Raw genomic sequence first — 24,094 nt, 5'->3', positions numbered from 1 at the left:
AGGAGAAAAACCAAGTGAGTTAAAAGCTTGGGAAAGGAACAGCCATGAAACCCAGCCTCTGAAATGATGATCCAGGACCCTTGGAGCTCTGTGTAATGTGCTGCTACCAACAGGCAATACAAGAAAAAAAGGTTAAGTCTGGTCAGAAGGGTCAGGTTCTGGCTAAAACATAGCACACAGACACGTTGCCTGACCATAGCCAGTTGAGAGGTTCCGTGTTCCCAAGCCAGTGCCTCACCCTCAGGGGTTGAGAGAGTGTAGGAGGCTGTGACACAAGTGATTTAATAAAACTCAGGCTGCTTTATTAGAAAGTTACAGCAGAAATGTAAAAAAGTTACTACAAAGATATTTACAAGTCCCCCTACACATAGTGCTAATGTCAGAAAGCAGCTCCCCCTGCTGCAGCCAATAGAGGCTTTCCCCTAGGGAGATGCCAGCAGGCAGGCTCCAGAACTGTAAACGTAAGTCCATCGTGGTAGAGGCTGACCAGAGCTCTGCCCAGGGAAGCTGCTGGGGGGGGGGGGGGGGGGGGGGACGACTGCCCAGCTAACACAACTGGGCTGGGACACCAAAGTGGAACTGACTACACCTCCCATCAGCTGCCTTTTTAGCAATTTTTCCTTGTGGTGAAAATGTCCCAGCCCAGTCCTCAATGAAATGCAGTGTGTTTGTAGCCAAGCTGCCTAGGCAGAGCAGGAAGGTATTTACTAGCTACCTGTGGCAGTGATTGCTCCTCCCAGCGCTGTGCACAGTTAGTTAGGGTTCAAAGCTTGAGTCTAGACTGGGTTTCTCCTGACATCAATCATTCCTGGATGGGAGGGCATTGGAGCAACACTGAGGCTTGCTCTGCGCAGCTCCCTCCAGGATTTGGGCAGAGGAGCCAGGTTCCATGGCAGAACCACGTCCTGGGGCTGCCCAAGTCTCAGCAGGTACTCTGCCTCTCTCTGCTGAATCCCCTCTGGGCCCAAAGGGTTGTCACTGGGTAGCGAAGAGCGCCTCCATGTGGATGGTAAAGGTGCATGCACCAATTCCCTATTCTCATCCCTGCACTTATGGCTTCCTTCAGTGACAGCCACCTGCACCTGCTGTTCCACAGTACCAGTGCCCGATTCTTCACAGGGCCCAAGTACAGCAGGTGGTCTGTCCCCAGCTCCAAGCATGCTTCTGTCCGCTCCTGCTGGAGAAGACAGGTTGTTAGAGAAGTGGTTCTTTGGAGAGACCCTTAGATAAGTCAGGGAAACTCAAGTGCGTGCCAGTTACAGCAAGAGACTGCTGAAGGGCTCCATCCCCTCTGCACCGAAAGAGTGGGCATGGATAATAATCCAGAGGCAACTGCCCCGACATAGGCTCTGCCCTGCCCTTCAAACTCTTGCTGCTATAGAAATGGGAGTTTGTACCTGGTCACGTGCAGGCAAATGAAAGCATGCCTCGGGGGTAAAACTCAAGAGGCACTCCCTGCCCTGACCAGCAGGGGTTTCCTCACCTTTGCTCTGTCCTGGGTGGCTCAGATTACTCAGCCTCTGGTTCAGCACCTGGTTTGCCCACACGTAGCGGCTCAATTCTTTTTCCAGCACTTGGATTTTTCCCTCAAACTGTAGCTTGCTGCTGGCCAGCCCCTCACCCATGTGCTCTACAAAGAGAAGGAGTGTTATTCCAGGCGGTGGAGCTTAGACACTGCGCTGTAGTTGCCCTGCAAAGGGCTCATGAAGCAGAGGAGCTGTTGGGCCACAGAACTCCATCATGGAAGGGTTAACTAAGGCAGGGGTATCAAGGAGCCCACTTGGCTTGAGGGAAGAACAGGGGCATAGGGAGACAGGGGCGTTACCTTGGCTCTGCTGGAGCAGGAACTGGATGTTCTGCTCGTGCTCCTTCTGTTGCAGGGTGAGCTGGCGGTCCATCTCCAGGTGCTGGCGCTCCACGGCCACCTCCAGCCAGTACACCTGCTGCTGTTGCTCCTCCAGCTGCATTTCCAGCTCGGAGAAAGCAATGTGCTGCCTGTGCTGATCCTCTCGCAGGGTCACCACCTGCCCCGGGCCCAAGAGCAGGCCCCATGTCAAACCCTCACCAAGGCTCGGAAGCTTCGCTCTTCCCCGCTGATCAAGTTAGTTTCTTGCTAAGGAGCAAAAAGGGCTTGGTCTTCAGTAGACGCCAGCACTTTCAAAGGGCCACAGCTGCCTCAGTGCCACGGGGGGGAGCCATGCAGCATCTGAGAGCAATGTCAGGGGGCCAGCTAGAGCAGAGCCCAGCTGGGGTACCCAGCACTTCCGCCCCAGTCAGGGTGTTTGCAACACTGGGGGCTTGTGTGTCACACAGAAACCAGGCTACAAAAGGAATAGCGGGGGGCTGCCCCCTCACAGTAGAAAGCCAGCAAAGGACCAGGACTCCTGGGCAAAGGTACCGCACAGTACAGGAGGGAAGTGCCATTTGATTAGACACCACGGTCCCAAGCTGAGCAGAGGGCTGGGGCAGGGCACCTATCTGGACCCTACCTTATCAAAGTACTTGCAGAGCAGAGCTCGGGTCTCGGAGGAGGAGAGGTAACTGAGCTTGGCCATGAGGTTCATCTCGCACTGGGACAGCAGGCTGGCCGAGGCCCGCAGGACCCGCTGTCTGCATGTGATTGACTCGTTCTTGTACTCGATCGCAGCATCCAGAGCCTCAATAGCCTCATCCAGCTGGAACAGGATCCGCTCCTCCTGCCGCCCCGGGGGGAGGAAGGGAGCTGCAGTTACTCCTGGGTTAGAATGAGGGGGAATGGAATCCACCCAGAGCAGTCAGGTAGGTGATCTGCAAGCTACACCCAGGCTTCAGCCCTGCCGGGGCCCCTCACTCTTGAGCCCCCCCTCTTATTCCACTCGTATTTGACACACACAGAGCTCTGCCAATGCACCTTACTACAGACACGGGCCTCCCAAAACGGATATGTCCAGCCTCAGGCCTCTTCCAAGGCTGACAACTGTACTCAACTGTGCTAGATTTGGATTGACTGTAATGTGCAAAATCAGGCCCATCACAGTCTTCTTCCATGTGACCAGCGTAGCTCTGAGGCTAGGCGCGAAAGGTTAGCACACAGCCCTTTCCTAGACATCCTCTCACTATCTACACGAGCTATGGGGTGGGCCCAAAAGGCAGCTGGTTACCTCCGGGGATAGCAGGGTGCCCTGGCGCAGCTTGTTGTCTATCTCCAGCCTTTGTTTGAGCAGCTGGTCCTTCTCCTGGCGCAAGCTATTGATCTCCTGCCGGATCTGCTGCTGATCGTGGGCGCTGCCATGACGGAGCTGTCCGTTTTTCTCCGTCAGCTCCTTTTCCAGGAGTTCCAGGCGGCTGGACACACGCACGATGTCATCCGTCAAGGCCTGGAGCAGCAGGAGAAACAAGACCTCACCTGAGCACCTCCCCAAGGGAAACCCAGCCCTGCAACTGCCCTCCACGACACCCACGCAAGCCAAGGGCAATTAAACCAAACCATCCCCCAAGCCACAGCGAGAGGAGATTCCAAGGCAGGAGTTTAATGGAGAGGCTGATGTGGCTCAGATTAAAGGTCAGGAGAAGGCAGAGAGCCAGCAGAAGTCACACAGTGTGGGCACTACTCCCTACCCCAAACCCTGCTGATGCTGCCTCAGTCCAGACTACATCCCCAGCCCCGCCAAAGCACCTCACTCCTGCAAGCGTAGGGCAAGCACTCTCCCCCTCCTCATTCCCCAGCAGGAGCAGCTGTGTCCGAGGGACCTCCTGCATCCCACCTGGCTGGACCGGCGTCTCTTCTTCTCCAGGCCGTTCTTCTCCTGCAGCAGCGCTTCCTTTTTGGCCACTATGGCTTCCCGTTTCCTCAGCTCATCCTCCAGCTCGTCCAGGGCACGACGCTGCTCAAGGACTTTGTCCATTTCCAGGTCCAGCCACTTCTTCTGCTCCTCGATTTTCTGATGGAAAGAAAGGAAGAGAGGTAGGGGATGGGGGAAGGATGTGGTCACCGATAGGAGGGAGGTTAGGTCTGGGGGGCGGAGGCTTCTACTAGCTACTTCTCTGGCCCCATCACTGCAGATCTGAATGCTTCACCCCTTAATGGATTTATCCTCACACACCCCTCTGAGCTAGGGCAGTGCTCTTATCTCCAGTGTATAGAGGAGGAACTGAGGCACGCATAGGCTGTGATTTGCCCAAGGGCACACAGGAAGTCCGTAGCAGAACAGAGAACAGAACCCAGGTCTCCTGAGTAACAGGTTAGTGTCCTAAGCACTGGGCCGGCCCTCCTGTCATCCGGCCAACAGAGAAGGCTTCACCACAGCTGCTCCATGCCCCAGCCATTTGGGATTACTGGGGCTCAGGAGGGTCCTGGCTAGGACAGGTCAGTGCACTTCAGGTCCCAAGAATATGTGGGGCCCAGAGCAGAGGCTGCATGTGAGCTTTGCCCCCTGGGAAAGGAGGATACAGTGAATGTTAGGGGTGTGGGTCAAGCTCAGTCTGTCCTACCTGGGGGGAGATTCCAGTGACAGCTGCTAATGAGGGCATGGGGGCCAGACACCTTTGCTGACATTACCAATCTGGTGCAGGACTCCCCTAAGTGCCCCCCGCATTGGAACAGTCAGGTCACTGCTATGTACCTGCTGTTGCTCCAGGCTGATCACAGACCCATTGCTGCCGCTCCTCCGTTTCCTCTGGAAAGCTGCAATCTCCTCAGTCTTGATGCGCAGGATCTTCTGATGCTGCTCATGTTTCAGTTCCAGCTCCTACGCGGGGGGAGCAGCCGTTAGTTTGGGGGTGCAGTGGGGGGAGAACAGGTTGATCCCGAGCCAAGGAGCTCAGACTGACAGACGGGGCTGGAGCCCTCACAGCCTCAAGCTCAACTCATTGGGCCAAGCTGTTACTGCAGAAAAGGCAGTACAGGCTTCCCTCCGCAACCTGCTGCAGGTGAGGACACACGGACACACACCAGAGCTACCCTCTGCCCTTGGCTGGCCCCCAGGGGTCTCGCTCTTACCTTGACTCTGTGCTGCCGTTTGTGCATCTCCGTCTCCAAGCGGCGTTTCTGCTCCGTCTCCTCACGCAGGCGCCTCTGCAGCTGCCCCTGCTGCCGCCGCATCAGCTGGATGTTCCTTTCCAGCTCCCGCACCCGCTTCTCGCTCTGGGCAGACAGCGACACCAGCCTCTCCGTCGCTTGCTTCTTCTCTCGCAGCACCTGCCGCGGGACAGCTGCTCTCAGACTCGAGGCCAGGAAACTGGACACCACCCTGCCCTTCGGAGAATCCCTGATAGCCTTTGGAGAGAGAGCGAGCCCCCAACCCTATTCCTTCGACAACCCCTCAGACACAGGAGCCACAGCCTGGGGGCAAGCAAGCTGTGCTCAACCTGCAAGCGCTTCAACTCCTCCCAGCTAGGGCAGAGAGGTGAGGACCCCGCGCTCACACTGACCCGAGCCTTGCTCTGGGCTGCTGCAACCCTCGTGCGATATTCCTGCAGTTTGCATTTCTCTCCAGCGTCCTGGGGCTCCTTCCCCTCCAGTTCCTGCAGCTGCTTCTGGCCACTGCTCAGCTCTGCTCGCACCTGTTCCGCCTCCTGCTCCAGCTCAAAGATCTTCTGGCAGTACTGTCTGTTCATGGCCTGGGCATCCTTGCCTGAAAGCACCAGGAAATCCACACTGTTGCCAACTGCTCTGCACCCTCCCGCCCCTCTCCCTTCCAGGAGGCACAGCTGGAAGGACAGCAACGCCAAGGGACTGAATGGACCTGGCAGCTTCAGGCATTCGCCAGCCCCTCAAGAGCAGCAGTTGTGGCATCAGGATACTGGGCTGTGCTAGAATAACCTCCGCAGGGCACGAGCTGGGGCTGTCCCGGGCCTGTTGCACAGGTGCACAGGCAAGGAGTCACTTCCCTTTTCTGGGGATCAGATTTCCCACCTTGCCCCAACGTTCTCTTGGCTCATCCTGCAGGAAGCCCCACTACAGCATACTACGTAGGCCACCAGCCCTTCTGGTCTGATCTCCAGCAATCCCTGCTCTGGCTTGAGATGGGGCTGGATGCTGTGACTCCTCCCCTTCTTCCAGTCAGCACCCTTCCTTCCCTCAGCTCCTCCAATGAGAGACCCTGAGAGAGCCAGAGGAGAAGCCAAGAAGACGGATCTCAACCAGTAGGTGGTGGCAGAAGCAGCACTAGAGTGGATAGAGGGGGAGAGAGATGGCTGAGGGGGGGACTGTCTCATACTGCATGCAAGGGTTTAATCAGTATTTTCTGAGGCCAGGCAAGCAGCTGGGCACAGGGCCCACTTCCCTGCTGAGGAGGGAGAGTCCCCTTGCTAGCAGTAAGAGCAAGCCCCCCAAGATGCAGGAGAGCGTAGCCCAGATCCAGGGAGTGGGGCTATGCTTGTGGTAACAAGTGTGGCGGGGAAGGTCACTCAGCGCACTGCGAACCTAGCCTAATGGGGAAGGTGCACAGGGAGGGATGCAGAGTTGGAGGAACAGAGGGAACAATGTCCCACCAGGAGAGAAGACAGGCAGAGATCCAGCACCTCCTCCCATAGGTGTAAGCCCAAAAGCCCCAAAGCCTCCCTGGTAGGAACATCACCACTCCAGTAGCTCTGCACCTGTCTTGATGAGCTCCGCGATCAGCTCCTCCTTCATGCGAATGTTTATTGCAAGCTCCCGGACCTTCTGCTGGGCTTGCACCAGCCGCCGCTCTGAGTCCTTCCCTGAAAGACCTTCCCTGGGACCAGCCTGCTCCCTTCTCCCGCAGGCCTCTGTAACACAGAGAGCGAGCCTGCTTCAGATCCTCGCCCAGGAAGCTGCCGTCCCAAAAGCAAGGTGGAGAGCGAACAAGCCAATAATGCTGTGGCCCAGATCAGGCGGAACGCAGTCCATGGTTGCCCTCATCTTTAATACCACCGCTACAACCCTCAGTCTACAGATCCCAGCATGCAATGCTCCATCTTGAGAAAAGCGGCCGGGCCACAATCTGCTCCGTTCTGCGTTAGTCTGGCCTAGGTTGGGCAGTCTGGATGCCCCTGCACCACCCTTTTTTTCCAGAGCAGAGCACATGGCTGGGCTCCTCACCACTGCCAATAGGGACTGAGGGCATCACGAACCTTCAGAAGATCCCCCCCGGGATACGCAGTCTCCACTCACCTTTGGCCAGTTCCGGGGGCTCCTCCTGCATGGGCAATGAGTTGCCTCTGCTCTGCTCCTCACACACCTTGCTGGAAACGTCCTTCTTGATCCAGCTTCGGATCCCATTTCTAGAACAGCAGCAAATCAGTTTAGCTGGGTGCAGGCTCCGCTACAACTGAGGGAAGAAGGAACCTGCTCCAAGCCTGCCACATGGCACTAGCCCAACAGAGAGGGACGAGACTGCCCTTGGCCTATCAGGCAAACCAATGCTCTGTGGGAATGGGTTTCAGAGGGGCTGGGATCAGGAATGAAGCAGCAGACTCAAATCCATCTCAGGCCATTTTCCAGTGGACAGGTGCTCACATCCTCCAAGCCAGCAGTTGGCCAAGGGCTGAATGGCCCCAGAGATGGAGCTCACCTCTCAACTCTAAAAATGGCCCCTCCAAATCAGGGCAGCGATACAGGAGGAGGAAGCTTGAAATGCCCCTGCCTGTGCTGTGCAGGGTGGGCTCAGTCTCTGGGGCCATCAGGCCTCTGCCAGCACTAGCCTTGCTGAGCAGTTAGATGCTAATCTGCAATTCAGCCATTACAAACACACTCACTTTTCCTGACTCTTCCGGTTTGGCTTCTGTAGTTCTACAAGTACCTCTCGGACTTAGGGGACATGGCACACGCCTGGCCAAGGGCTCCGAGGTGGCTCATTTAGAGCCAGCCCAATTCCTGGTGCAGGAGTCTCTGGCTGGCGATTGGACAAGTCCTTAATCAGGGGAAGCAGAGATGGTGTTCAAGGAGTGGCCCCAGCCGACGTTCCCGTGTGTGCAGCCTCCACTCACCTGCGCTGGTGCAGGGACCGTTTCTGCTCCCCCTCTTCGTCCAAGGATGGCTCAGAGTCCTCACTGCACTCCCTCATCAGCATCACGTCTTTGGCCTCCAGACTGCAGGCACGGCTTTGGCAATGCACCACCAGGTCCTCCCCCAGGTGGGATGGGCTGCTGCTGAGCTGCTTGGGGCAGAGCGGGTGGTCATGCACGGAAAGATGAACAAACTGCGTAAGGCCCAGGGCTCAGGAGGGGGCACTGAGTTATAAAGAGGGAGACAATGTGGAGCTCAGTGGCTTTGTGAGCAGGGCTGGTGAGTTCCTGGACCCAGCCAGCTGCTCAGCACACCAGGCTTTACCTGCAGCCTGGGCTCGGGATGCAATATGTAAGTGCTCAGACTTGGTTGAAACCAGTTTTTTCCCAAACTGAGCAAAGGCCTCACAACAGGGAGGACAACACCAACGCCTAGGGCCGAGTTAGAGACTGAACATGGGAAAGGCCAGCTCCTCCAATCAGGGGAGCCAGAACAGAAACCAGCCCTTCCCAAGAGCAAACACCCGTGGAAATGACTTACACCCCCACCTTTCCACAATGGACTCTTCTGCTCTGGCTCGTTTGGGACGGCCTTGACTGGACCAGGCTGAGGCCATGGGACCGCGTGGTATCCAGCGGGGCCGTGTGAGGTCTCTGAGCGAGCTCCACCAGGTGAATGTTCTGCAGCAGCTCTGGCACCTGCAGGTCTGGCATCGCCATCTCCAGGCGCACATGTAGCTCAGATATGGCATCCTGCTGCTCCTGCAACTTGTTGCTCTGAAAAACAACGGAAGATGGGGTTTCCCACGCACGTCTCTCAGGCCTGCTGCTAGCACAGAAGCAAACAGGACATGCTGCACTCTCCCTGATTTCCCGCCCCCGCTCTCTGTGCCATCCGGAAAAGGAGTGGCAGATTAATAGGAGAGATGAGATAGGCAGGGAGATTTGGCTGGGTTTGGGGAGTGGAGGGGGCAGGCACTAAAAATCCAACAGGAAAATCCCACCCCAGAAGGGAGAATCTACAGCACAGGCCAGGCTGGGCCAGGCAGCATCTGAAATTAAAGGCTCCCTAGTTGGGCCTATTCTCTGAGGAATAACAGTGCGATGAAGGTTGAAAAGGGAGCAAGGGCCTGCAGGGACACCAGGAGGGTGCAGGGAGGGTTTGCCCACCAGGACAGAGAGGTGCAGGTTGCAGGCAACAGGAAGGGGAGGGGACTGCTGGGTCAGATATTCCCCTGGGCATGGGCAGAAGCCAGCAGTACCTGCAGTTTGTACTGCTCCATGGCATCCTCCAGGGCAGCTAGGAAGTCACGGTTCTCCTCCTCCAGACGCTCCACCTGTCTCTGCAGCTGGGCCAGGTGCTCATCTCTGGCTGCCTCACATGCTTTCTCTGTGCTCACCTGCCCGCAGGGAAGGGAAGAGAGACGGCATCAGTAACCCCCCTAACGTCACTGTGCCCCCCTCCCCGCCCCACACGCGGCACAAACAGGTATGTCTGCTGTACGGTGTGCCACTCACCAGTCGGACACAAAGACCTGTTCTCTTCTCCCCATGTGACTGGGGTGACAGGCCCGAGAGGAAAGATGTTATTTAGACCGTTACTAAGTCAGGCTGCAATGGGGGACACCGCTGGGAGCGAAGAGTTGCAGTGCTAGCCATTCCCTCTGCAGGTTGTGCTCAGTGGGGCTCCCACAACACACACCCCCTCCCGCCCCATTGAAATAACTTCTCTAGTTCTACAACCGCTTTCCCCACCAGAGGGGTAGGTACGTTCCAAACTACATTGGAAGCTAGTTTAATTTCACATTTAAAAAAAAAATCCCACTGGAACCCAGCCACCGTTCGGCCTCGCTACCATCTGCCAGCAGGATCCAGGCTTCTCCCTCACTCCCCGGCCACACTCCCTGTGTGGATGCTGCTTTCCACCTCAACAGCAGCTGCCTTTCAGTGGGGAGGCACCTAAGAGGAATTGGGAAGCTTTCCTAGTTGATGTCTGAGAAGCACTTTGTCCTCTGTGGAGGACAGGGACTGCTGAGTTATTCAGGGGAAACCAAAACTGAACCTGTGTCTCCCAAATCCCAGGCTAACCCTAACCACTGGCCCATCCTTCTTCTCTCATAGGGAGTACTACTCCCCTCTACCCCCAGGAGGCTGCGCCCACCCACAGATGGGCTCTAATGAGGGCCTAACACAGAGACAACCTCATTTCATTCTCTTCTTTCCCACTGCCAATGCAGCTTTTCCTTTACTGTCCTTCCCGGGTGCTTCTCAGCACTCTGCTCTCGCACCAAGCATCACTGCCTGCGTAGCCTGGCCTGGGGCAGGTGATACCATACTGACACTTCTCACTGCCCAGGGTGACCAAACAAGGGTGACACCCCAATACCTGACTCTGTGGCGGCTTTGAGCCTTGTGCCTGGGGGCGCCGATCCTCTGCTGAGGTGCTCTCAATGCCGCTATCCAGTCCAGAGGAAGAGGTCAGCTCGCTCCTCTCGCTCTCAACCGCACACAACCACTCCTTCACTCGCAGGATCTGCTCCACGGTCAGGTTGCCCTCCCCCTGCAGTTCCATCAGGAGCTGGTAGGCAGCGTCCGTGCACGTCCTGTAGTGAGCGCACTCTGCCAGCAAGCGGGCCGTGCGGTCTTGTGGGCACCGCTTGGCAGCGTCGGAGCGGTTTATGATACGGGTCTCCGAGCGATGCCGCTGCTCCAGCGCCCTCTGCAGGTTCTTTATTTGAAGCTGCAGCTCCTCTACATGCTCTGTCTCCCTGCGGCAGTTCACCATGGCCTTGTTCTTGATGTTCTGAGCTCGGCTGGCGTAGTTCAGCGTGTTGAGACTCTCATCGAAATCAGAGGAGGAAGGGCTGACGCAGGCGATCATGACAGTCTGGGCATTCCCCCCCAGGGAGTCTTTCAGGATCCTAAGGAGAAGAGCGGAGACATCAGATCAGAGCAAGGGGCTGCAGCCCATGCTACGGCAGACATGCCAGGGGCTGGCAGGGTATTCACAGCACCACCCTTCTGACAGGGTAAACCCAGGGGTACAAAACGCTTTATCATCAGCTCAGTGCTGGGGAAAGGGGCCAGGACGACAGCCCTGAGCTCCTGTATGTTCCTACGGGAGAGGGAGAGCACAGCCTGAAGCACTGCAAGAGTCCCTCATACCGATCTCTGGTGAAAATGCCTCCAGTACAGCATCCCTTCTGGGGATGAGAGGGGCTCCAATAACCTCTGCTGGGCATGGTAACAAGGGAACCAGTTATGTGACCCTGTCCAGGCTAGGAACTAGACTGAGACCACCTTAGTTCACACAGGCCCCAAACCGCCATCTGATGGGAGCATCTGCTAGTCTCGGCTAGGCAGGAACAGATGGGACCCTCCATACCCCACTCCCAGTGCCCTGAGCCACAGCAGCACAGGTCACCCGCCGAATGTTTTATAGTGAAGCAGCATTGGAACAAGCTGGACTTTCACACTTATCCTTGGCTCCCTGCTTCTCAGGGACCCCTCCAGCCAAACACACCTACAGGATGGACTGACAGGCCTGGATACCTGTGGCCTTTTGGAGAGATGGACAGCTGACCCCTTCAGAACCAGTCAGAGAGCCTCCAAGTGAGAGCAGCAGGGGCAAGCAACCTGGCAAATTTAACTGTGGCAGCCACCAACCCTGACTGGGCAAGGGTGGTCAAACCCCAGCGAAACCCCTCGGCATGCTGGGAAGGAGTAGAGAAGGCTGTTATCCCTGCTACGGGGCTAAGAGAGCACCAGCCAGATGAGCAGCGTGATGTGGGTGGCCCAGGAACCATGGGGTACCTGGTGATTTTGGAATCCCTGTAAGGAATGTGGCTGCATTTCCTGCGGGGGTCTCCCAAGGCGCTGATCACATTGCCCAGAGCCAGCAGGCCACTGTTGATCTGGATACTCTCCTTCAGGCGCTCCCCTGTGTTTCCAGTCTTCACCACCCGCTCTGAGCCCGCTAGGTCCACAAAGTGGAATTTGGAAGCCAGGACTTGGCCGGAGGCCGGGACCGAGGCCCTGTCGTGGAGGGTGAGGCGGGTGAGTCGGCCAGCACCGCGCCGCTGCTCCATGGTTACTGTGAAGATGGTGTGCGAACGGCTCGACTGTGTGTTGATGTGGGTGGCTCCCGTGTGCTTGACCGTGTTGCCCATTTCCAGCAGGCTCAGGACCTCATCCAGCCCCTCCACTTCGGTTTCCTTCACCCCATACAACACTGTAACGAGACAAACACAGCAGTGACAGTGCTGGCATGGATACTCACACTTACTGCCCGGGAAAGCCACACAAAGAGACAGCTAGGATGTTCAGCAGGGGTGGAAGGGCAGTTGGGACTCACATACAGAGTAACTCCCAGAAGGGAAATCTGTTTCCTACCCAAAGGCTTTTCCTCCAGTCAGCAGGGTACACCGGTTTGTTATTGTAGGGTTGCTCGAAAGGGCCAGACTGCGCACCCAGCTAATTCATCATGGGCCACGCCCCTGCATTCAGCCATAGGCATCTATTTTAAGCAACCAATGCTGGCTCATTTGTTTGGGGGACAAACTCTTCCACCCCAGCCTCACCAAATAAATAATGGGCGTAGCTCAGATACAGCGAAGCAGAAAAATGAGGTTGCTTAGCTACCCTTGGGAACAGCCCCAGGACTGAAATGTCAGTCCCGATCACATACAATCCCTTTGGAGGCCTCCATAGCACACCCTGGCTGAGCTTCTCAGAGCCGACGGTGCTTAAGAAAGGCGAGGGGCCACAAATCTCAAGTGTTGCTGAAAATGGAGACCGGCACCCTGAAGGCGTCCCTTTAGACCCCTTCCATGCCGACTGCTGCCATCACTTTCACATGGTCCAGCTGGACCCCAGGAATTTCAGAGGGAATGGACCAGAGACATCAGGCAGCAGAGCAGTACTGAACTAAGGCCAGTGTCTCATCCAGTATTGTCCTAGCAATGCCAGATGTCCTTCAAATATTCCACTTGCCTTAGAGAATACGTAATCCGGAGCTGCCCCTAGAAGACAGAGACTCTACCACAAGGCTAGTGTGGGTTTGTTTGGCCACAATTACTTTCTGTGCATAAGGTAACTACTAGGCACATGGCTAGTGTTCAAAGGTGAGGCCCCTGCGCTGCTTTAGAGAGCCCAGTGCAGATGGGGCTATAAAAAAGCTCTCCTTGCACTATTCAGCAGAGCCTGCTAGCCAAGGTCAGCTGCATGGACAGAGAGTGAGATCTCAGGTGCCAGGAGACTTCCTTTTACCCACATGTTAAATGGCCACCTGTGAAATGACTTTCCAGCCCCGGGGGACCTGAACGGCTGAGCTGCTGAAGATGTTGGAAGGGATGTTGCTCCACCCACGTTCAGAAAAAAAAGCCCTTAGATAAAGCCTCACAGTTGGGCCCGCCCCAGTCAGAGCACATATTATGCCCCGTATTCTGTAACTGCATGCTATTGTGGCCAAAAACCTGAGTCCCAGCCACGGTCACCATTCATAAGTTTCATAGTAAGAGGCTGGGGGAGAGAAATGGAGATAATCGCTTCTTTGTCAGGGCAGAAGCACAGTGCACTGCTTTGCAGGAACACACGTCCAGCCCTGGCCATGGGAGTCAGTCCAGGAGGGGAGTCTAAGAGCAGCCACAAGTACCAATATTGCCCTTGTCGTCCTCACGGATCTGGATGTCCTTGCTGGCCGTTTCCACTTGCAGCAGGTCCTGGAACTCCTCCTTATACACCTCCAAGTAGGAGATTCTGACTGTGTAGTCAATCAGGTCATTCTCATCAATGAGTTTGAAGGTCTCAGCCATGGCACGTGGGATGATGCCCTGCTCATCCTCATTGATGGAAGCTGGCATCGAGAGAGACACACAATCACCAGAAGCAGTGGATGCCCAGAGAGCCAACTCCAGTGTGGTGTGCAGCAGAGGACAATCAAAGCAGAGCACATCTCATGCCGTAAGGACAGTATGCCACAGGGACCAGCCTTACACCATCCCATGTGCTCAGCAGTGAGGGTCCATATTAAAGGCCCCTAAAGGAGCACTTCTCATAGGAGGTCCTAGGGTCCTTGTCCAAAATTCCCCTCAACCCACTGGTGCATTACTGCTGCCCTTCATGCAGAGGTGGTGTATCTTAGGGTATGTCTTCACAGCACAGTTAACTTAGCCTGGGTGTGAGTGTTCCCACAGCCAAATTATGCCCATGTCCTCACTGTTTCTGCACTCGCCCTTGTGTATGGAGGCACATCCCACAGTTCTTTGTACTGAGAGGTTCTAGGATTCTTTCCCAGCCAGTTGTGTCAATTGTAGGAAAACTTGCTTGTCCTTTGGGGGGAATTGTGGGACAGCACTGGAGGATTATCAACACTTGAGTGATTTAGCCTGAATTCTCACTGCAAAATGGACAGGCTGCAGCCTAAGTGAAAGCAAGGTCTGGGCTCTAACCCACACCCCTAGCCAGGATAACTAGCCCAGGTTCAACCTGGGTCAGAGATTTTTCTGTGTGGAAGGTCCTGTGGGGTTGGGCTAAACATAGTGAAGAACCAAGGTTAACTGTGCAGTGAAGACATATCCTTAGTGGCACTGCATGTATGGACTTGTAAAGTGCTTTCTTTAGGAGAGAAAAGTAAATTATAATATCCGTAGGTAGCAAACATTATGGCTGAGGCTGAAATGTGATTTCCTTTGAATCCAGCTCTGCTCAGAACTTTCTCCAATCAAAAAAATGTTCTTCTGGGCTGAGAATTTCTTTAAATTAAATTAAGTTTTACATTGACCTTTGATGTGTGTGGGGAGTCTCCAATATCCCCAAACCATCTGAAGTTGTAAGCCTCAAACTTGGCATGAAGACAGCCCCAACTGCAAAAGGAAAAGTCAAGCCAAGCTTGAACACATACAAGCAATTTAGTATTTTTATAGCTATCTTTCTGCACATGCGCAGTAAATATTTTAAGGGGCCTTATGTACCAAAACAGCCAACCCTTCAGTATTAAAGCATTTATGGGAACTGAACAGCAGAAGCTCAAGAAAAGGGGGAAAAGGAAAGTGCAACAACAAAAACCTATGAAATGAAATGAAATGCAAAACTCCTTCTGTTAAGACTGATTTAGGGTATGTCTACACTTAAACAGCTATAGCTGTAGTGCTTCAGCATAGACACTCGCTACAGCAGCGGGAGGGGTTCTCCCATCGCTGTAGTTAATCCACCTCCCTACGAGGCAGTAGCTAGATTGATGGAAGAATTCTTCCATTAACCTAGCACTGTCTATACTGGGGGTTAGGTCAGCATCTCTGAGGGGTGTGGATTTTTCACACTCAGAGGGATGTAGCTATGCTGATGTAAATTTTTAGGGCCCTGAGAAATAAAGGAAGCAAGGCTCAGGAAAGTCAAAGGTGAAGGCACCCTTAGGAAATCACAAAACAATCTCCTTGCTTGACCTTCCCAAGATAAGCAAGTGGTAACCATACTTCACGTGCTGCTCAAACACAGGTATTGATCCCAAGCCAGTGGATGAATAGTTTTGCAAAAGTTAAGTCAGGTTCCTATGGGAATATTACATCAGACATAGGAAATGTGCAGTGCCTAGTTTTGCAGCTAAACATAAAAGCTCACTATCCACGGGGCACCAGAGAGAGATGTGTACTCTCTTGGTACAAGTGCAGGACAGGCAGTATGGCCAAGCTGAGGAGCCTTTGAATTTCCTCAACTTTTTGCCTGCTTCATTTCTCAGCCTTGACGTTGCACTATCACCAGCTTTTCATGCTATTATTACTAAACTAGCCCAAGAAGTCCTGTCTGCCCTGCTCACAGCCAGGCCCTGGGCAGTGGGTGGAGGAGGGTACCATTACCACACATGCATCAAGGGGGACAAGACTAGGAAGGTGCTACTTCTCCAGATACTCACAGACACTTGCTTCCCCAATGGTGTACGTTTTGCCCGAGCCTGTCTGGCCATAAGCAAACACAGTAACGTTGAAGCCTTCAAAGAAGGCCTCGACAAGCGGCTGCACACAGGCGCCATACACAGACTCCTGGTTTGAGGATTCAGTGAAGACAGCATCAAAGTGGAAATGGCGGTTACGCCCCAGGGTCACCTTGTTGGTCTCTGGGTCCCCATGCAGGCAGGCCTCGTGTCCATGCAACAGCTCCTTGGGCAGCAGGGGTCGAATGCGCACGGCCACTCTGACGGGAGTCTCCTCAGCTCGAGGCTGGGCCTCAGCTTTCAGACCCATGGTCAGCAACAGCAGCAAAGTCAGGAGAGCCCCAAGCCAGGTGCTGGCACCATCTCCCTGCCCACATGCTGTAAGAAGAGAAGTGGGTTAGTGTAGATTCAGGCCAGCAATTGCCTCTGAACAACCATGGAGAAAGGTTCCTGATGATTTGATTGAGGGCTGCAGAGAGTAGAGCTGGAAAAAATCCAGGATCCAGCTACCAGGGGTCAGTGCAGGGCTGGGCCCTACTGTACATTTACTGGAGCTTTATCCAGTCTTGTTTCACACTTCCTTAGTTTTGGAGCTCCCACGCATTTCTTGAGGGGCTATTCCCCAGCTAGCTCAACCTCAGAGCCAGGACTTTATCCCCATAGTCGGTCTACATTTCTCCACTGTTAATCTCCTCCAGCTCCCCATGCACAGCCTGAACAATGCCTCCGGCCCCTGGAGTTCATCTGCTTCACCTTGACTCTGCCCTGGCGACTGGAGGGTCACTCCTTTCCCCCACTCATCTGATTAAAATGGGGACAGGCTGGGGGCACAGGCAGACCTGGTAATCTGTGCCTCTTGGTGCCACCTACCAAGGCCTCTAGGCACCACCACTAAGCGGAGAGGGCAGCGCTCTCCGTAACTACCCGGGCGGCCCTAGCAAACCCCCACTCCCACAGGTACACACAGACCCTTAAATCTCCCCAGGGGCTTTGGGGGGTGGGGGAAGCTGCTGCCCCACTGAGCCAGCTGGAGACAGGAGGGGTGCCCTGAGTCCCTCCAGATGGGAGAGCAAGGTGGGAGAAGAGGGTCACCACTCTGACCCCAGGGCAGTGGCTGTGTGTGTGTGTGGGGGGGGGGGGATGCCAAGGGACCCAGGGGTGGTGGGTGTGTACCATGCTGGGCGTGTACCCCCGTCGCCGGGCACTGCACTGAGCCCCCTAGGGTGCTGGGCGCACCGGGGGGTCGGGGGGTCACTGAGCGCCCCGGGGGCGGGTTGGGGCCGCGGCGCTGAGCCCAGCAGCCCCCGCACTCACCCCTCGAGCCGGCCGGACACTAACAAGCCCCGGGCCGGGCGGAGGGGCCGGGCGCGCTGGGATGGCGTCAGGCGCGCGCCCCGGCCTGGGGGGGGCTCGAGTCCCGCCCCGTTAGCACCGCCCCCGCCAGGGGCGTCAACTCCGCCAGCCCGGCCCGTGCTAGGGCCCGTGTCCCCGTCCTGCCTCCCGCCGCGTCAGACCCCAGCGTCATCAGCCGCCCCCCACCGCCCCAGTCCTGCCACCCCGCTCCCACCGGGGTCATCATCACCCCCCCCCCCCGCAGTCCTGCCACCCCGCCCCCACCAGGGTCATCCCCCCCCCAGTCCTGCTACCCGCCCCCACCAGGGTCATCACCCCCCCCCCGCAGTCCTGCCACCCCGCCCCCACCAGGATCATCACCCCCCCCCCGCAGTCCTGCCACCCCGCTCCCACCGGGGTCATCATCACCCCCCCCCCCGCAGTCCTGCCACCCCGCCCCCACCAGGGTCATCACCGCCCCCCCAGTACTGCTACCCGCCCCCACCAGGGTCATCACCCCCCCCCGCAGTCCTGCCACCCCGCCCCCACCAGGATCATCACCCCCCCCCCGCAGTCCTGCCACCCCGCCCCCACCAGGGTCATCACCCCCCCCGAGTCCTGCCACCCCGCCCCCACCAGGGTCATCACCCCCCCCCGCAGTCCTGCCACCCCGCCCCCACCAGGATCATCACCCCCCCCCCGCAGTCCTGCCACCCCGCCCCCACCAGGGTCATCACCCCCCCCGAGTCCTGCCACCCCGCCCCCACCAGGGTCATCACCCCCCCCCCGCAGTCCTGCCACCCCGCCCCCACCAGGGTCATAATCACCCCCCCCCGCAGTCCTGCCACCCCGCCCCCACCAGGGTCATCATACCACCGTCCCACCCAATCCTGCCACCCCGCCCCCACCAGGGTCATCATCACCCCCCCCCCGCAGTCCTGCCACCCCGCCCCCACCAGGATCATCACCCCCCCCCCGCAGTCCTGCCACCACACCCCCACCAGGGTCATCATACCACCGTCCCACCCAATCCTGCCACCCCGCCCCCACCAGGATCATCACCTCCCCCACCCAGTCTTGCCACCCCACCCCCACTAGGGTCGGGGGAGGGATAGCTCAGTGGTTTGAGCAGTGGCCTGCTAAACCCAGGGTTGTGAGTTCAATCCTTGAGGGGGCCATTTAGGGGATCTGGAGCAGAAATTGGGGATTGGTCCTGCTTTGAGCAGGGGGTTGGACTAGATGAGCTCCTGAGGTTCCTTCCAACCCTGATATTCTGTGATCACCCCTCACCCCCCAGTACTGCCACCCCCAACCAGCATCATCAGCCCTCCCCTCCCCAGCCCTGCCATCCCTCTCCAGGGTCATCAGCCCCTGCCACCCCAACCAATGTCAACAGCCCCCCAGCTCTGCTACCCCCCCAGAGTCATCAGCCCCCCAGTCCTGACACACACCCCCACCAGGGTCATCAGTCCCCCGGCCAGCCCTAACACCCCTCCCCCCACCAGCGTAATCAGCCCTCTCCAGGGTCATCATCCCAGGAGTCCTGCCAGCCCAACAAGTTTCATCAGCCCCACCCCAATCCTGCAACCCCCCCGGGTCATCAGCTCCTCAGTCCTGCCACCCCAACCAGCGTCATCAGCCACCCTGCCACCCCCCTCCCCGAGTCATCAGCCCCCCCCAGCCCTGCCACCCCTCCTCAACCAAGGTTGTCACTTCCCCCAGCCCTGCCACCCCCAACCAGCATCATCAGACCCCCCCAGTCCTGCCATCCCTCCAAAACCAGGGTTATCCCCCCCAGTCCTGCCACCCCCCTACCAGAGTCATCAGCCCCCTATCCCTGCCATCCCCTCCCCAGTCCTGCCAACCCCCACCAAGCCCTGCCACCATCCTGTTCCAGCCAGGGTTATCAGCTCCCCCAACGCAGCCACCTCTTTCCCCAACCACCCCTTATCCCAGCCAGTCAAACACTGCCTGATCTGGTGTAGGCATTCTGGTTCTCAGGAGTGATGGGGAGGGCTTACATGGCGGTGTCTTTGTGGCTTAGTGCAGGGAGGGCTTTTATTGCATGAACCCCCTTGGGATGGGGTGTGCCAGGCTGAGGGTGGTATGAAGAGAGGTGCTCAGGAGGTGGAATGGCTGGGACAGAGGGGCCAGGGGCTGATGTGATGCCAACTGTGAAGGGCAAAGTTGTGAAGTGCTCTGAAGGGTTGGTGCAAGAAGCTTGAAGTTGGTGTGGTAGAGGACGGGGAGCCAGTGGAGGAAGTCAAGGAAGTGGAGGTGACATGGTGAGAGCTCTGGGCAAAGCAGGTAACCAGCCTTGTGGTCTGAGGAGGGGTGACGTGGGTGAGATTGGCACAAAGACACCTCCTTGATGTCATCCCTGACAGGGGCCTGGGACTCCGCTCAGCCAGTACAAATCCCCTCATTCAAAATACGGTGCAGTCTCGGCCCTGGTGAGAGGTCATGGACAGGAGTTACAGGCTGAGTGACGGCTCTGGACAACTGGGTTAATTGTGCTCATGTCACAAGTGAAATGAGCTTGGTGATCTCAACTAGTGAGTGTTTGTCCACATCACAGAGTCATTGCACATAACGGCACAATTAGAAGTCCCTGCTTGTGCGACAGACTAGGTCTGGGAATGTTATAATCAGGAATGAAGTGTGTGTGTGTGGTGAGGGGAGTTGGTGGCAGACTGGAACAGGAGTGGGGAGCTGCATGTCATAACAGATGTATCAGCAGAGCGGCAGGGGGTGGGAAGGGAAGCACTGGAATAGCAGGGGGTGCTGCAGGTCAAGATCAAGGTGTCTTTGCAGAGTTATGGGGGTGTGTGTGTGTGAAATACCCACCTTCCTCACCAGAAGCCCCATAATACATCCAAGGATGTAAGAGCAAAGTGGGAGGAATGCAGCTCTGTGATGCCTGCGGGGTGAGGTACCATGGATGGACTGTCCTTCCAAATGACATGCCAAAAGCATGGAAGGAGCTGGCGGCCTGTTCAGCTGAGGATCCACTATTGGACATGGTTTGGAGAACAGCTGCTGAGGTCAGACACTGCTTAGCCCCATCAGGATCCTCCCAGCCCTCTGCTACTGCAGGGTCAGGTTTGGGGTCTTTCTTTTAGGATGATTTGATTGGTATCAAAGTTGGGATTTTTTAATCTTGGGAATCTTACAATGAATGGTTAGGTCTGCCGCTCTTGGTGTGTCACCCCCTGCAAGTTTTGGGAATGGTATGGCCCATGCAGATTACTCCCTCAGTGAGGGCTAGAATAAGAAGAGACGGGAGTCATTCTACCTCAAACAGTGGAGAGGACTGGCAGACAGACAGACAGACTCTGCTGAGAGAGAGAGAGAGATCGATCTACAAATGGTTCTCCGAATCCCTCTGCGCAGAAGTGCCAGCTTCACCCCAGACCACCAGCCCTTGATGGAGGTGTCCAGTCCCAGCGCGCTGAAAATGGAAGCGAATATGCTAGTTATGGGAGCAAACAGCGTGGGGAAATCAGGTAAGAACTTTAATCACCAAAGGAAGAGCAGGGAGAACATGGAAAACTTCCTAGCTGGGAGATCCTTGGAGCTGGGGAAAGCTCCCCCAAGGGAAGGGATATGACTGTGAGCTAAATCTTAGGGACTTTTAAAAATCGAACTGGACAAAGCTTGGAGAATAAGCTGTAGGGAACAACCCTGCCATAGCCAAAAGACAGTGGAGATGGGACATGTTTGGTCTATTCCATCTCAAAGAGCTGTGATTCAAAGTGGGAAAGCAGAGTGCATCCTCTGAGACAAGAGAGTTTCGTGATGGGTATGTTCTGTAAGTGAAAATGCTTCCTAGTCAGTTTCAGTCCATTGAAATGCTGGTTCAGGAGAGTTCCTGATCTATTCATCCTCTCTTAGCAAACTTGCTGGTTCGGCAACGTGTGAAATAAAATACAGAGATTGTTCACACGCAGCTCAGTGAGAGTTTAGTGGATACAGAAATGGAGAGATGGCTTCATTGCAGAGCAGGCTGTCCATACCAGGCTGGTGGCTGGTGCTGAGCTGGGTTCAGGGTAGTAATCGCTCCACTCGGGTTTGCAAGGGAGCTAAAAAATGTCATCTAAAATCCTTAGGGTTTTTTTTTTTTTCTGTTCTCTTCTTTGAAGCCTTGACGGTGCGTTTCCTTACCAGGCGATTCATTGGGGAATATGGAGACATGGGTGAGTGCCGTGCTGGGGGCTTGCGTGTTAACTTCCCCTTGTCCTTGTGGGGTGTGAATTGACCAATTTGGAAAAGTCCTGATTTGTGTGACTGGGTCTATCTGTGGGATTTGGCTGTTTCCTGAGCCATCTCTTTTCCTCTCCAGGGTTCTTGCCTGCTAACTGCAGGCTTAAGGGTTAAATCTACTCATCAGAACCAGTTTGTGCATTTAGAAGCGTTTCTTGTAGAGCTGCGAGGAGCTCCTGCGCGACCCGCGTGGAGCAGCTAGCGGGGACGCAGGTGCAAGTGCACTGACGGAAGGACAAGAGGGAGATGGATACTCCGACAGGTTGGGTTATTGGATGGCAGACTCTCTGGCTGAATGCCAACATGCTAGGTGTGGCTGGTGCCTTACATACAGCACAAAGGCCGCCGCGGTCCTTGCCCCCTGGAGTCTGATCTCCCACCTGGAGGAGAGGGGGTGTGTGCAGCAGGGAGGCAGTGAGTGCGTGGCAGGGTTGTCATTCAGAGGACACGGCTCTCTGGTTGTCTGTGATCTATACATGCAGTGATTTCTGTGCCTTTTGGCAGAATCCATCTACAGCCACAGCCTGGCAATGGAGGGCAGAGAGATCCTCGTCCACATATGGGACGTCCCCTGTTCACAGGTGAGGGGCCTCTGCTGCTGCTGTCTCACATTCTTGCCCCCAGGAAAAACTATTCTCCTAGCTAAGAAAACCCAAAGGCAAACCATGGACTTGAAGCATCAGCCAGACTGTAACCCCTACTTCCGACTCTCCCCAACATGACTAACCTTTGGGCCAACCAGGTGGCTAGTAGGCAGCTTGCAGGGATGGCGCCTCTCTCGTGCTTCCAGCTGGAGGGTAAAGGCCTTGGGACAGCAAAGACTGTATTCCCAGGCTAGCACCAGTGCAGAACTTGCCACCCTGCTCCACTAGTCCTGGATGGGAAAGAAAGGGGATGAAGCAGCAGCTAGCTCAGTGCTGGACCTGATTGAATTCCCCCCCCCTCATACTGGTTCAGTGGACGTGGCAGGGAGCGCCAAGCGAGGTCCTAAGCTGAGAACGCCAAACTCGTATAACCTGCAGCCAGAGCAAGCATGGCCAAAAGCCCTCTTTGCTCCACACGATGCGAGGTGAGGATAGCAAGCCTGACTCTTGTCTCTTCCCAAGTGTTCTGGCCTAGCCTTGGTGGGCTCTGCCAGGTATCGCTCCTCCCCTTCCTTTTACATTGAGGTTGTTGCTCTTCTCATTTCCCCCTCACCTTCCCTGTTTCTTTCTGCCCACTAGGGTGTTCCTCCCTGGGGAGGATGTGACTGTCACCCCCTTCCCTTGCCTGCCTGTCCAAAGACAGGGTGTGCTGCATCTCTGCCAGCATGGAGTCAGAAGCCTCCAGCTGCTCTTGAGCCTGGATGCTTTGCACAGAAGGGCAGGAAGTTGCTGCTAGTTGCAAGCACAGCCTCCTTGAACCAAACTGGTGGAAGGGCCCCCCGCTCCCCTCCTGGGAGTCGAAGGTGGCTTGGTTTGGGTATAGGAGGTTAGGTGATAAAAACTTTACCTTTGGGTTATGGGTACCAGTCTAGTTTATGGTCGGGGCTCAGCCCCTGTGCTGGCCAAGACCAGGATCAAAGTCTCTCTCCTCCTGCAGCTGGTGTTTCCAGATCGGGGTTGACGTGACCGGCAGAGGTCACTACCCAGCTGCAGTTGGCCTGTATGTTGTTCAGAGGGGAGTGTAGGAGCTTCAGTTTCCAGCCCAGCCGGATGATCGTGTGACCTTTGTCAACACTAACATCCTCCCCAGAGACTCACTCATTTATCAAACTCCACCCCATCTTCCTGTCCCATCTCTCCTCCCCCAGGACTGGGTGGATGAGAGCTCTGCCAAGGAAAAGCGAGTCCAGTGGGCAGATGGCTTCGTCCTGGTCTACAGCATCTGCGACCGTGCCAGCTTCAATGTGCTGCGCCCCAAAGTCCAGGTCCTCAAGGCAGCCAAGGAGGCTCTAAGCCAGGAGAAGGTGCCTATCGTCATCGTGGGCAACAAGCGGGACCTACACCACCAGCGGGCGGTCTCCAGTGAGGAGGGCCGTCTCCTGGCCCTCTCCATGGACTGTGAATTCTATGAGGTCTCTGCAGCTGAGGCTTATCATGGGGCACTCATGGTCTTCCAGGGGCTGGCGGAGCGCATCTGCGAGGCCAAGCTGGCACTGAAGAAGGGCACTGGGATCCGCAGCATTGTCAAAAGTATGTCGGCTGTGTTTGCCCGGAAGAGGACGGACTCGCTCTGAGCTGGAGCCTGTTTGTTACTTCCCCATGTGCTGCCAGCTGGAAAGACCAGGGTGCCCAGCCTGCTTCACTAGACTAAGCCCTCCTACCCCTGTGAAAAGAGCCATGTACTCCATATGAGGAGTCAAATGGATTCCCCCAGCCTCACACCTGAGAGCCTCAGGAAAATGGCTGAGCCTGCCCCTGCCATCATATATATACCAGTGCAACCTGGGGTCTTTATAATTCAACACCTAGGAGTCCATACTGTCCATCCCCAGGGGGTTGGGCCCTGTTATACAGTGACTAGCATGGTGTCCAATTTAGCTATAAATGCGCCACCCCTGAGCTCCCACCTTTTCCCTTGAGGACAGGATTCCTCAGCCAAGTAGTCTGAATATTATGTGTATTACAATAGCATCCAGAGACT

At 55.9% G+C, this 24,094-nt stretch overlaps 2 protein-coding genes across 3 annotated transcripts; one reads left to right on the top strand and one right to left on the bottom strand.

Moving 5' to 3' along the window:
• Positions 1-302: 302 nt before the first annotated feature.
• On the bottom strand, positions 303-17,265 carry KIF7 (kinesin family member 7). 2 transcript variants are annotated; one of them, XM_077828834.1, is made up of 19 exons: positions 17,189-17,265; positions 15,857-16,252; positions 13,601-13,801; positions 11,761-12,178; positions 10,334-10,868; positions 9,210-9,347; positions 8,497-8,724; positions 7,930-8,096; positions 7,115-7,224; positions 6,577-6,729; positions 5,410-5,612; positions 4,979-5,176; positions 4,602-4,727; positions 3,744-3,920; positions 3,141-3,356; positions 2,490-2,696; positions 1,826-2,024; positions 1,484-1,630; positions 303-1,177 (listed from the first exon to the last, which is right to left on the bottom strand). In XM_077828834.1, exons 2-19 carry the CDS (start codon positions 16,182-16,184, stop codon positions 777-779), a joined length of 4,152 nt encoding a protein of 1,383 aa, XP_077684960.1. In that variant the 5' UTR covers positions 16,185-16,252; positions 17,189-17,265; the 3' UTR covers positions 303-776. The 2 variants fall into 2 exon arrangements, with proteins under 2 accessions (XP_077684960.1, XP_077684961.1); XM_077828835.1 differs by having other exon boundaries at positions 304-1,174.
• Positions 17,266-20,573: 3,308 nt separating this feature from the next.
• On the top strand, positions 20,574-23,687 carry LOC144271739 (ras-related and estrogen-regulated growth inhibitor-like protein). Its single transcript, XM_077829311.1, has 4 exons — positions 20,574-20,712; positions 21,349-21,402; positions 21,974-22,050; positions 23,262-23,687. The coding sequence occupies exons 1-4, from the start codon at positions 20,574-20,576 to the stop codon at positions 23,685-23,687; spliced, it is 696 nt and encodes a 231-aa protein (XP_077685437.1).
• Positions 23,688-24,094: the final 407 nt, after the last annotated feature.

This window comes from Eretmochelys imbricata, chromosome 10 (assembly GCF_965152235.1).
Source record: "Eretmochelys imbricata isolate rEreImb1 chromosome 10, rEreImb1.hap1, whole genome shotgun sequence".
Classification (NCBI taxonomy): domain Eukaryota; kingdom Metazoa; phylum Chordata; order Testudines; family Cheloniidae; genus Eretmochelys; species Eretmochelys imbricata.
This window is presented reverse-complemented; position numbering and strand designations above follow the sequence as displayed.

Coding starts and splice junctions, on each gene's coding strand:
- KIF7 (XM_077828834.1), bottom strand. CDS start 16,184: ATGGGTCTGAAAGCTGAGGCCCAGCCTCGAGCTGAGGAGACTCCCGTC. Junction 9,348..10,333: donor CAAAGCCGCCACAGAGTCAG/GTATTGGGGTGT, acceptor CCCTGCGGGCAG/GTGAGCACAGAGAAAGCATG. Junction 8,725..9,209: donor TGGAGCAGTACAAACTGCAG/GTACTGCTGGCT, acceptor GTTGTTTTTCAG/AGCAACAAGTTGCAGGAGCA.
- LOC144271739 (XM_077829311.1), top strand. CDS start 20,574: ATGGTTCTCCGAATCCCTCTGCGCAGAAGTGCCAGCTTCACCCCAGAC. Junction 20,713..21,348: donor AAACAGCGTGGGGAAATCAG/GTAAGAACTTTA, acceptor TCTTCTTTGAAG/CCTTGACGGTGCGTTTCCTT. Junction 21,403..21,973: donor TGGGGAATATGGAGACATGG/GTGAGTGCCGTG, acceptor GCCTTTTGGCAG/AATCCATCTACAGCCACAGC.